Genomic DNA, 12,766 nt, shown 5'->3' with positions numbered 1-12,766 from the left:
GAATGTGCCAAAATCTTCAAAGGTTACAGTCATCTGAGGAGAACCTGTTTCACATTTGTATTTCTAAGAAGCTACTTTTACGACGCCTGAACACATTGCACAGAAATCTCTCAACACGTTTATGATATTCCTGTGCCTTTGACTATCACACCTGCCATACCTCGAGGCCTCCACATTAGTACAAAGAAAGTCAGCGGCAGACTTGTGAGCTGGCTGAGAAAGATGATGAGACCCTAGAAGTCTTTCCTTCACACTCCTCCTTCCCCTTACTGCCTTGGAGTCTTCTTGTTTGATCTGTTGCTAGGTTGGCCAAAAGATTCCACTCAAATTATTTCTGCTTCATAATGCACAGCTGTTCCAGTTGCATAATTTCCCTGTTGATTTTAGAAGTATGGATGTTATCACTGGCTGACTGATGTGCTTGTCTGCCAGGAGGTGGGGGGGGGGGAGGGGTGTGTGCACAGGCAGGATTATTCAAGTAAGGGGCTTCTAGGCGCTCTCACTGCCCTTCCTTCCTGAGTGAGGAAGGAGACCCCCGATTCAGCCTCCAAAGAACCCCGGAGCATCAGCAGAGCTCAAACAATGCTCGAGTTCTCATCCCATTTTATTTTCAGCAGATAAAGTTGTTCTTTGATGCACAACTTTTCTTCCTGAGCCTTCTAAGCAGGAACTACAACAACCCACTGTGGAGGGAAAAATGGGAGGGAGGTGAGAGGAGTCAGATTCTTCGTCCTCAAGGTAGAAAATGAAATGCGATTTGAAGTGCATCTACATAAATAAGGGCTTCCCCTGTGGCTCAGCAGCAAAGAGTCTGCCTGCAATGAAAGAGGCACAAGAGACACGGTTTGAACCGTGGGTGGGGAAGATACCCTGGAGAAGGAAATGGCAACCCACTCCAGTATTCTTGCCTGGGAAATCCTGTGGATTGAGGAACCTGGTGGGCTACAGTCCCTAGGGTCGCAAAGAGCTGGACATGACTGCTGTCTGGGGAGGCCTTACAAATAGCTGTGTAAAAGAGAGAAGCGAAAGGCAAAGGAGAAAAGGAAAGATACAAGCATCTAAATCCAGCGTTCCAAAGAATAGCAAGAAGAGATAAGAAAGCCTTCCTCAGCAATCAATGCAAAGAAATAGAGGAAAACAACAGAATGGGAAAGACTAGAGATCTCTTCGAGAAAATTAGAGATACCAAGGGAACATTTCATGCAAAGATGGGCTCGATAAAGGACAGAAATGGTATGGACCTAACAGAAGCAGAAGATATTAAGAAGAGGTGGCAAGAATACACAGAAGAACTGTACAAAAAATGTATTCACGACCAAGATAATCACGATGGTATGATCACTCATCTAGAGCCAGACATCCTGGAATGTGAAGTCAAGTGGGCCTTAGAAAGCATCACTATGAACAAAGCTAGTGGAGGTGATAGAATTCCAGTTGAGCTATTTCAAATCCTGAAAGATGACGCTGTGAAAGTGCTGCACTCAATATGTCAGCAAATTTGAAAAACTCAGCAGTGGCCACAGGACTGGAAAAGGTCAATTTTCATTCCAATCCCAAAGAAGGGCAATGCCAAAGAATGCTCAAACTACCACACAATTGCACTCATCTCACACGCTGGTAAAGTAATGCTCAAAATTCTCCAAGCCAGTCTTCAGCAATACGTGAACCGTGAACTTCCAGATGTTCAAGCTGGTTTTAGAAAAGGCAGAGGAACCAGAGATCAAATTGCTAACATCCTCTAGATCATCGGAAAAGCAAGAGAGTTCCAGAAAAACATCTATTTCTGCTTTATTGACTATGCCAAAGCCTTTGACTGTGTGGATCACAATCAACTGTGGAAAATTCTGAAAGAGATGGGAATACCAGACCACCTGACCTGCCTCTTGAGAAACCTATATGCAGGTCAGGAAGCAACAGTTAGAACTGGACATGGAACAACAGACTGGTTCCAAATAGGAAGAGGAATATGTCAAGGCTGTATATTGTCATCCTGCTTATTTAACTTCTGTGCAGAATACATCATGAGAAACGGTGGGCTGGAAGAAGCCCAAGCTGGAATCAAGATTGCCAGGAGAATTATCAATAACCTCAGATATGCAGATGACACCACCCTTATGGCAGAAAGTGAAGATGAAAGTGAAAGAGGAGAGTGAAAAAGTTTGCTTAAAGCTCAACATTCAGAAAACGAAGATCATGGCATCTGGTCCCATCACTTCATGGGAAATAGATGGGGAAATAGTGGAAACCATGTCAGACTTTATTTTGGGGGGCTCCAAAATCACTGCAGATGCTGATTGCAGCCATGAAATTAAAAGATGCTTACTCCTTGGAAAAAAAGTTATGACCAACCTAGATAGCATATTCAAAAGCAGAGACTACTTTGGCAACAAAGGTCCATCTAGTCAAGTCTATGGTTTTTCCAGTGGTCATGTATGGATGTGAGAGTTGGACTGTGAAGAAAGCGGAGCACTGAAGAATTGATGCTTTTGAACTGTGCTGTTGGAGAAGACTTTTGAAAGTCCCTTGGACTGCAAGGAGATCCAACCAGTCCATTCTAAAGGAGATCAGCCCTGGGTGTTCTTTGGAAGGAATGATGCTAAAGCTGAAACTCCAGTACTTTGGCCACCTCATGCGAAGAGTTGACTCATTGGAAAAGACTCTGATGCTGGAAGGGATTGGGGGCAGGAGGAGAAGGGGATGACAGAGGATGAGATGGCTGGATGGCATCACTGACTCGATGGATGTGAGTGTGAGTGAACTCCGGGAGATGATGATGGTCAGGGAGGCCTGGCGTGCTGCAATTCATGGGGTTGCAAACAGTCAGACACGATTGAGCGACTGAACTGAACTGAACTGAACTGAGCACACATGTAAATAAATGTGATGATGCTCACATCTAAATTTCCACTGAAAAGGAGGACTCTCTCCAGCTGTGGACCCAAAGTGAAACCACTGCTCCATCTAATGCCAGTTATGGACAACCCTGCTTCCCATCACTGCTCTGAAGAACGATTCTCCTGCACTGTCCCTGACGAAGGGCCACTGGGATGGTTAGCACGTTTTCTGTCCCTGGCAATGTGGAAAAGAGGGCAGGCACCTTATAGGCTTTAAGCATCTGCTCATTTCCTCTCTGAGTAGCTCCGGCTCGGGAAATATTTGGAAAAGAATTAAACAAAAGTCTCCTGGGATACGTATTAATACTTGAAGTCCCGTGAAAATGACATGCTGTTTCGTGCCTCCAAGCCTGTGCTTGGAATACCTTTTCTCTCATTATTTGGTTCCCCAGATCCTTCAAGTACAGGCTGGAGGCCCTGCTTTCTGCTCCCTAACTCTTTGACCTTTCTTCCAATTCAGCAGTCATTACCTTAAATTATAGCTACTGTCTTGATCTTCAGAACCCTGTGCTGTGCTGTGCTTAATTCCTCAGTCATGTCCAACTTTTTGTGACCCCGTGGACTGTATGTAGCTCGCCAGGCTCCTCTGTGCATGGGGATTCTCCAGGCAAGAATATTGGAGTGGGTTGCCGTGCCCTCCTCTGGGGGATCTTCGCAACCCAGGGATCCCAATGCAGGTTTCTCTCCAGCACTGCAAGTAGATTTTTTACTGTCTGAGACACCAGGGAAGCCCAAGAATACTGGAATGGGCAGCCTATCCCTTCTCCAGGGGATCTTCCCGACTCGGAAATTGAATCGAGGTCTCCTGTGTTGCAGGCTGATTCTTTATCAGCTGAGCTACCAGGGAAGCCCCATCAGAACCCTGGCATCTAACAATAAACTCCCAGGGGCAGGCACCACAGTTCACCTGTTTGTATCACCAACTTCTGAAGTGTTTAGCTCATAGAAGCCACTTGAGAAATATCTATTGAATCAGTTCAGTTCAGTCTCTCAGTTGTGTCTGACTCTTTGCGACCCCATGAACTGCAGCACGCCAGGCCTCCCTGTCCATCACCAACTCACAGAGTTTATCCAAACTCATGTCCGTTAAGTTGGTGATGCCATCCAACCATCTCATCCTCTGTTGTCCCCTTCTCCTCCTACCCTCAATCTTTCCCAGCATCAGGGTCTTTCAAGTGAGTCAGCTCTTCACATCAGGTGGCCACAATATTGGAGTTTCAGCTTCAACATCAGTCCTTCCAATGAACACCCAGGACTGATCTCCTTTAGGGTGGACTGGTTGGATCTCCTTGCAGTCCAAGGGACTCTCAAGATTCTTCTCCAACACCACAGTTCAAAAGCATCAATTCTTCAGCGCTCAGCTTTCTTTATTGTCCAACTCTCACATCCATACATGACCACTAGAAAAATCATAGCTTAGGCTAGATGGACCTTTGTTGGCAAAGTAATGTCTCTGCTTTTGAATATGCTATCTACGTTGGTCATAACTTTCCTTCCAAGGAGTAAGCATCTTTTAATTTTCTGGCTGCAATCACCATCTGCAGTGATTTTGGAGCCCCCCAAAATAAAGTCTGCCACAGTGTCTATGGGATAAATGAATAGATAAATGCATAGATGTGTGACTGAATGAAGAGATAAAAGACAGAACCTAAACACGGCAATCTCATCCTATTTGATCTTCACAAACACGTAATGTCGTTCCCAGTGTATTTGAATTGGAACTGTGATATAACTAAGCCCATGTTATGAGGGTCTGGAGCAAGATTCTAACCTGGAGGGAACCCAGCTCCAGAGTCACTGTGGATGCCCGTGAGGGGTGGGAAAGGCCTGAACCTGGTGGCCGCAGTGGGCTGGAAGGAATGGTGGGTCAAGGTCTGGGTTAGAACACTGGCCTTGGGAGATGTGGAGGAGAATGCCAGCTGTCTCCCCCAAATCTGTTCCTCTTCCCGCCTGGGGGCTCACTATCCACATTCCCCACCTCTGTGTGCAGGTACATGAGGCCATGTGACAAAGTCCTCACTGAGAGAATGGAAGTGGAAGGGGCACGTGCTGCCTTCAGGCCAGGGCTTCTATCAGTGGCTTTTTCCTCCTTCAGGTCCACTTTCCATTTCTCTCAGCTGGTTGCAGGCTTAACAAAGCCCAAAGCCAGTGGTCCTCAAACTAGTCAGCCTCACCATCACCTGGAAGCTTCTTGAGCAAATGGCTGGGCCACCCTAGAGTTTCTTTTCTTTTTTTTTTAAATTATTTATTTATTTGGCTGATCCAGGTCTTAGTTGCAGCACTTGGGATCTTTGATCTTTGTTGTGGTGTTCAGGATCTAGTTCCCTGGCCAGGGATGGAATCTGGGGCCCCTGCATTGGAAGCATGGAGTCTTAGCCACTGGACCACCAGGAAAGTCACCGCCCAGACTTTCTGATTCAGTAGGTCTGTGATGGGCTGTGATAACAAGCATTTCCAAAAAGTTCCAAGGTGATGCTCATACCACTGGTGCATGGACCACACTTTGAGAAGCAATGCCCTGGGGGTATGGTGGAGCCCCACAGTGAAGGGACATTCATTTCCAAATGGTTGTATGAAAGACAGCCTCCTCTCTGACTGAAACACCCTGTGTGAAATAGATTCCCATCGTGTTAACTCCAGCCATGTTTGGGTCTGTTACAGCGGCTTAGCCTACCCTAGCTAATCCAGGAGGAGCTGAGGGAGAGGAGAGCTGATTCCCAGATTTGGTACTTGGGCAAATGGCAGAATAGAAGAGCAGATTTGGGTGGAAAAGATAATGAGGGACCTCCCTGGTGGTCCAGTGGTTAAGAATCCACCTTGCATTGCAGTGGAAGTAGGTTTGACCCCTTGTCAGGGAACTAAGATCCCACATGCTGTAGAGCAACTAGGCCCACTCTCCACAACTAGAGAGCCCAGGTGCCACAACTGCTGGGCCCACAAATCATGACTGTACACCTTAACCAAGATCCCACATGCCACAACTAAGTCCTGACACAGCCAAGTAAATATTTTAAAAATAAAAAAGGAAAGATAAGGAATTATTATCACAGACTTAGAATTATCACAGAATTATTATCACAAGCTCTCCACTCTACAGCCTGGTCTGTTCACCCCCACCCTCACCCAGGCCCATCCAGCACAAAGTTGTCTCTGCCTTTCATTCCTGTGTGCTCACTCTTCTCCTATTAGCTGACTCCTTCTTATCTTTTGAGGCTGCCTTTGAGTTTCACCCCTCTCCCGAAGGCTTCCCTCCTGCCTGCCTGCGGTTCTGGTGGGATGGACAGGGTCTGCTCCTCTCTCTCAACTCCTACAGCGCTCTTGGCCACAGCCCTCATCTTATAGGCAATCCGAACAGTAACCACTTCTGTCTAGATAGCACTGCACTGTTAACCAAGCAATTAGACTTTTCTTACCTCATCTAATTCCCATATTTCTAACCACATGAGAAAACCTAGAGGTGCACACAAACACACACCCATACACACATGCACTCTATTCATTTGTATTACCCAACACTTACTGCATATTCCACATACAATATATCATTTCCACAAGTCTTGAGAGCTAGGACATTTGCTGAATGACCAAATGAATAAATTTGTTTATGGCAACTGCTGACTCTGGTGCCTGCCAGGACTGGGAATTTCTTTTCCACCCTTTACTTTTCCTCCTCCATAAAATGGGACAATAGTTACCTTGTAATCGAGTAAAACAATTATGCTGAGGGTCCTTTGCTCATGGTAAAGTAACACTTAAATATTAGCAACTAGCTATGATTATCCTTGTAACATTTCTTCCATTTTCAAACGTCTTGGCATGCAAGATCCTATGGGATGTGACTCGAATTTACCTTCCCAGGCTTACAACACGCCTTCATGCCCACCCATATTTTAGCCAGTTTACCATTCCCTGAAAGGGTCCCACACTTCCCACCCCTGTGCATTTGCATACACTGTCTTCTGCCCAGAGGCCCTTCTGTAATACCTTTGTCAGTTAAAATCTAGTGTCAGCTTCTCCCTCTCTTGTGAGGTCTCCACAGCTACATGGACTCTCCCGTTCCTTGGGGACCCACAGCATTAGCTCGGACCTTGCTTACTGCCCCGCCTACCTTAGTACAGCCACGGCTTATCACATGGCTTCCTGTCTCCCCATTTTCCAGAGATACCTCTCAGTTTCTGGTTCATGGAGAACCCTTTCTCATTTTCTAGAATGTCTGTGTCCTGTGTTTTATATAATTTCAACCATGTCAGTGACTTAGTCTCTCTTTTTGGTGGGGGAATCTGGAGATTTTATCATGTACTTAATCTGCCAACTTGAAAACAGAAGTATCAGGAATATGAGCAGACGAATAAATGGATAAATCCAGGAGGATACTCAGATGTTGGCACTGTTCTGGGAGGGTGCTGGAGGGAGAATGTTTTTCCACAGAGCCCTGGCTTTACACATCATCTCCCCACTCAGAGCCTTGGAGGGACGTTCATTACCTGTAGTGCTGAGGCCAGTGTATTCAGGCGATGGGTTGCTGACAGGGGAAGAGGGGGGCGGCACTTCCACTGATGCGGCAGACTTTGCTGGAGAAAATGATGGCACAGGTGAAGGGGTGGGCGGGGCAGCCTCTGTCAGGATTATCTCTTCTCGGACTTCTGCTGTGGGAAGAAGAAGCATGGATTCTTAGAGCCAAAGGTCACGGCAAGTTATCCTTAAGGGACTTTTAAAAAGGAAATGTTCTTGTGGTATTTATCAAGTCATGTGCATGCTGTGTGCTCAGTCGCTTCAGTCATGTCTGACTCTTTGCAACCCCATGAATTGTAGCCTGCCAGTCTCCGTCCATGGGATTCTCCAGACAAGAACACTGGAGTGGGTTGCCATTTCCTCCTCCAGGGGATCTTCCCGACCCAGGGATCTAACCCACGTCTCTTATATCTCCTGCATTGGTAGGCAGGTTCTTTACCACTGATGCCACCTGGGAAGCCCCTATCATGGCACTCCTCTGATTAAAATCTTTGATGGTTTCCCATCACAATGGTGGCACACGAGGCGATTCCTGCATACACACATGCCCACTCTCAAGAAGGAAAAGACAGTGTTGGTTTCCCACCATCTGACCTGTTCACCAAAACTAAATTCTCTGGGATGTGGAGCTGAAGAAACACAGAGCACAGACGTAAGGATCCAAGTCAATGTGAGAAGGAGGGCACGTCCCAGTGAAGTGCCAGCTTACCCGTGCTTCCTTCTCCCTTCATGGCTCTCATGAGCTCATTGGCCCGCTCCTGGCAGTGCAGCGATTCTAGCAGGTAGAGCACGTAGTCATCAAACATCAAGTGAATTAGATGAAAAGACCCTGGTAAGAGGAGATCCAAAGGAAAGGTAAGCCGTCTCAGCTCAGGTGTGCCCTCTGGTCTGGTTGACAACACATTGAGCGGTGCGCTGACCACCTGTCCCAGACCCTCATTCCCACTCAGGTACGAATTACCTTGTTGCCAAGAGTTTGCTCTCCTTTGCCATCTCCTCTCCTAGCCTGGGGTTTAGCATAAGGTTAAGTGTTGGCAAAGACTCTTGATAGTCCCTTGGACAGCAAGGAGATCCAACCAGTCCATCCTAAAGGAAATTAGTCCTGAATATTCATTGGAAGGACTGATGCTGCAGGTGAAACTCCAATACTTTGGCCACGTGATGTGAAGAACTGACTCATTGGAAAAGACCCTGATGCTGGGAAAGATTAAAGGTGGGAGGAGAAGGGGATGACAGAGGATGAGATGGTTGGATGGCATCACTGACTCTAGGACATGAGTTTGAGTAAGCTCCGGGAGTTGATGATAGACAGGGAAGCCTGGCATGCTACAGTCCATGGGGTCTCAAAAAGCTGGACACGACTGAGTGGACTGAAGTGTCTCAGTTAATAAATGGAGCAAGGGAGTCTCTTCCTTGCTCAATTCATTAATAGGACATCATCAAAAATGGCACCTATTGAGCCATCTGTCAAAATGCATCTGAGCTCTTCCACTCACTGTCCTCATCCTTGTCCAGGCACTCTTCACTTTGTTCAGCATTTCTGGACATAGTGTCTTGCATTTTCCTCTCTTCCACAAGCTTCTGATTCCCCTGACTAGACTGTAAGGATATCCACAGCAGAGACTTTGTCTTCTAACTCACTGGTGTCTACCAATGTATGTGACATAATTCTAGGAGCATAATCGATGTTTTAAGTTAGTAACAAATGAATTATTTCCTTGAGTGTTTCTGAGACCTCTGTTTACCACATGGTGCTTACAAAAGGTATTGCTTGAAAAGATTGGGTATCCTCAAGTAGTAGTCTTCATCTTAAACTTAGAGTAGATTATTTCATTAAAAGGGATATGAACAATCATTTTGGAAGATTTTTCTAATGTGTCAATCTTTGTTCTCAAAATATTATATTCAGTAATCCAATTTCTATAACCACTTTGTGAAAGTAGGTGCTTTTATTTCTGTTTTGCAAAGTCAAGTTGTTCACAATGACAGCATACATTACTTCAAAACCCTCATTTCTTGCATGTTGTGCTGCCTCCAATGGACATGGATCCGCATGTGCGAGGGTACTCCATGTCTGCAGTCAGAGAGAGGGGCCAAGCCCTCATCTCTAGTCCCATGTTTCCACCTCTCAAAGGGACATTTCCGCATGGATATCCTGCTGTCCCATGAAGTGTCCAGCACTTCTCACTGACCTCTCCTTCCCCCATTCACCTTGCTTTTTTTAGAGGCCTTCTGAGACTCCCCAGCATTATTTACCTCATGATCTGATCATCACACCATCATCAACACCGCTATGACTGTCATCACAGATTTATCAAATGCTCACTATATGCCAAGGACCTTGCTAAGCACTTAACAGAGAGTTCATTCTTTCAACAAAACTGTGAGATAGGTGGTATTATCCTCTCTTGTGCTGTACTCGTTTGAAAAGACCCTGATGCTGGGAAAGATTGAGGGCAGGAGGAGAAGGGGACGAGAGAGGATGAGATGGTTGGATGGCATCACCAACTCAATGGACATGGGTTTGGGTGGACTCTGGGAGTTGGTGATGGACAAGGAGGCCTAGCATGCTGCAGTTCATGGGGTCACAAAGAGTCAGACATGACTGAGCGACTGAATTGAACTGAAATGAACTGAACTGAACTGTGCTATACTTAGTCACTCAGTCATGTCTGACTCTTTATGACCCCATGGACTGCAGCCCACCAGGCTTTCCTGCCCATGGGGATTCTTCAGGCAAGAATACTGGAGTGGGTTGCCATGCCCTCCTCCAGGGAATCTTCCCAACCCAGAGATTGAACCCACGTCTCCTGCATTGCAGGTGGATTCTTTACCATCTGAGCCACCTGGGAAGCCCATTATACTCTCTTATGGATGAGGAAATGAGTCTCTCCATTGGAATTAAGCAAGGATTGGTCTCAGGTTGTCTGGCTCCAAAACTCTGTTCCCCTTTCCCATACAGATCCATCCGGTTCAGTTTCCTCATAGCACAGATGGGAAGATTTAAAGGGTTTGGTCCTCAGAAGGGCCATGTGAGCTGGGTGCTATGCTTTTACAGGTCTCAGAAATAAGTTGATAAGGGCCAGTTGGGGGCTTTAGGATGGCTCCTCTTAGGTGGAATTTATTTTCTGCTTTTTAGTTGTACCTGGGTTCTTTGTGCATGTGCACACACACACACAACACCTTTCAGTTCATATAGATTGATTCTTTTGGTCCAGAAATGCTACAGAACAAGATTCCTGGCTTAACGCTGAGGCCACCCAGATGCCCCCAGATCGTGCACATCTACCCCAGTCCCTCCACAGAGCTCCAGGACCATGTCCCCCATCCTGAACTTGGTCCTCATTCTTCCTCCATTCCCAGGGTGCTGTGTCTGTTGTTTGACCCCATTTGGAATTCAGAACATTCAGGTGTTTTTGAGTCATTGTGAGATGCAGACTTCCACAACTAAACTTTCCATCCACTTCCCCGGAATGAGTCCTGTGAGCCGTAGGTAGAGCACGGTGGGTAACCAGCCGCGTGGGGCTGGATCAAATTGCCCAGGTTGAACTCCAGCTCTGCTACTTAGTAAGACTTAGTAAGGCTTGGATGAGTTGCTCCTTGGAAATGTTAGATACAAAACCAGTTATTTACTGAGCTCTTGCTCTGTGGCAGCCACTGGTTTAACTGCTGGAAATTTACTACTGCATTAATCCTCATCACCACCATTTGAGATGAGTGATACCCTCCCTCTACAAAGGAGGAAATTGAGGCTCAGATGGGTAAAGATAACTGTCCAATGTCACATGGTTATTAAGTGTCAGACATGGGACTTGAACCCAAGTCTGACTGATTCTGAAGTTGTTCTTCAATCAATCATGTAATAAGGTTCTCTGAGAGGGGAATAGTCAACTCTATTTTACAGAAGTGCCATAATGAAGAAAAGTACATGTGCTTAATGAACAGTGGCTAAGGTCTCTTTTGCTAGTAATGTTCTAAGATTAGAACATTCTAATGTTCTAAGTCCTATGGTGTGACTGTTCATTCACAGAGTCAAAGAGGTCAAAAGACGGCAGCATATACCAAAAAGTACCAAAGGGTCTCCACAATGAAGACGTATTTGCTGAGATGTGGCTCTAAGTCAACAAGGATAGAGAGAAAGACATTATGAAACCAAATTAGAAGGGAAAACCCTAGATAATAAAAATGGGTTTAGTAGTTTTAGCACAGACAGGCACCTCAGATCATCTACACAATGCTCCTGTCTAACAGATAAAGAAACAAGATATGATGAAGTGAAGACACTAAGATCACCCTCTTAGAAAGCTGGGCTTGGAGGCCAGTACTCCAGGGAAAGTGTTGATTTGGGGATTCAAGCTCTCCTCCTAATGACTCTGATCAGTTACCCAACTGGTCTGATAATTTCAATTATCCTTCAAACAAGGAAAGTTTGTAGGGCTACTGCTGCTCACTCGCTCACCACCGTGATAAGTGCTTTGAGTACAAAGGAAACTTCAAGCTCAGTCACTGACTCCACAAAAGCTACAGTGTCCTTGGTGAGCAGAAATCCATCCTTAAGATTATTAGGCGACAAGCAGTTCAGTGCCAGGATGTCGTGACCATGGGAGCAGTTCAGACAGGAGGGAGGAAAGCAGAAAAGGAGACTCAGAAAGACTGATGAGAGGAGGGAGCGGAGGGGAGGGAGAGGAAAGACAGAAGCAGCAAAGACAGGAGAGAGGCAATTACAGCTAACATTCCTGCTTTATTTCTTCCCTTAGCACTTAACACATCTGCTAGTCTATAGACTGAATTTATTTATCTTTATTATGTGCCTCCCTACACTAGATTGTAAGTGTCATAAAAGGAGGGAATTTTATGTCTTTTTATCTACACCCCCCCCCCCCCACACACACACACTGTTCTCTACTGGGCATCTAGAACAGTGTCAGGCACAGTGGAGGCTCCATGGTTATTTGTTAGACAAATAAATGAAATAAGTAAGCACTGACCACTTACCATATGCACTGTGCTAAGCCCTTTTAATTTTCCAACAACTCTGTGCAGAAGATATTATATTCAGTTAACACATGGGGAAATGAAAGCTCAGAAGATTTTAAAGCACTTGCCTAAAGTTACAGAGCTATTGAGCATTGGAGTCTGTTATGGAAAAAGGTATTAGGATACAGACAAAAGGAGACTGTTGTTGTTATAGGATGACATAGTTAATGCCGTCTTATAGAATCAAAGCATTGCTTTTTCTTCTGAAAAATTTCAAATATACGGAAAAGTATAAATAATTTGAAAAGAATTCCCTGGCAGTCAGGGGTTAGGATTCCGCACTTCCTATGCAGGGAGCTTGGGTTCGATCCCTGGTTGGGAAA

General features: G+C 45.6%; 1 protein-coding gene across 2 annotated transcripts in view; it reads right to left on the bottom strand.

Annotated features, from left to right (window-relative positions):
• The window catches only part of RFX4 (regulatory factor X4), a 152,271-nt gene that overhangs the window by 21,199 nt on the left and 118,306 nt on the right, over positions 1 to 12,766 (bottom strand). For both annotated transcript variants that reach the window (XM_068970858.1, XM_068970859.1), the window contains 2 exons: positions 8,116 to 8,235; positions 7,379 to 7,540 (listed from right to left, as the gene is read on the bottom strand). In XM_068970858.1, coding sequence (XP_068826959.1) covers positions 7,379 to 7,540; positions 8,116 to 8,235 — 282 coding nt within the window. The remainder of the gene's footprint in view (positions 1 to 7,378; positions 7,541 to 8,115; positions 8,236 to 12,766) is intronic.

The sequence above is a fragment of the Capricornis sumatraensis genome, chromosome 4 (genome assembly GCF_032405125.1).
Source record: "Capricornis sumatraensis isolate serow.1 chromosome 4, serow.2, whole genome shotgun sequence".
Lineage (NCBI taxonomy): Eukaryota > Metazoa > Chordata > Mammalia > Artiodactyla > Bovidae > Capricornis > Capricornis sumatraensis.
The sequence above is the reverse complement of the archived record's forward strand: the minus strand, read 5'-3'. Positions and strand labels throughout refer to the sequence as shown.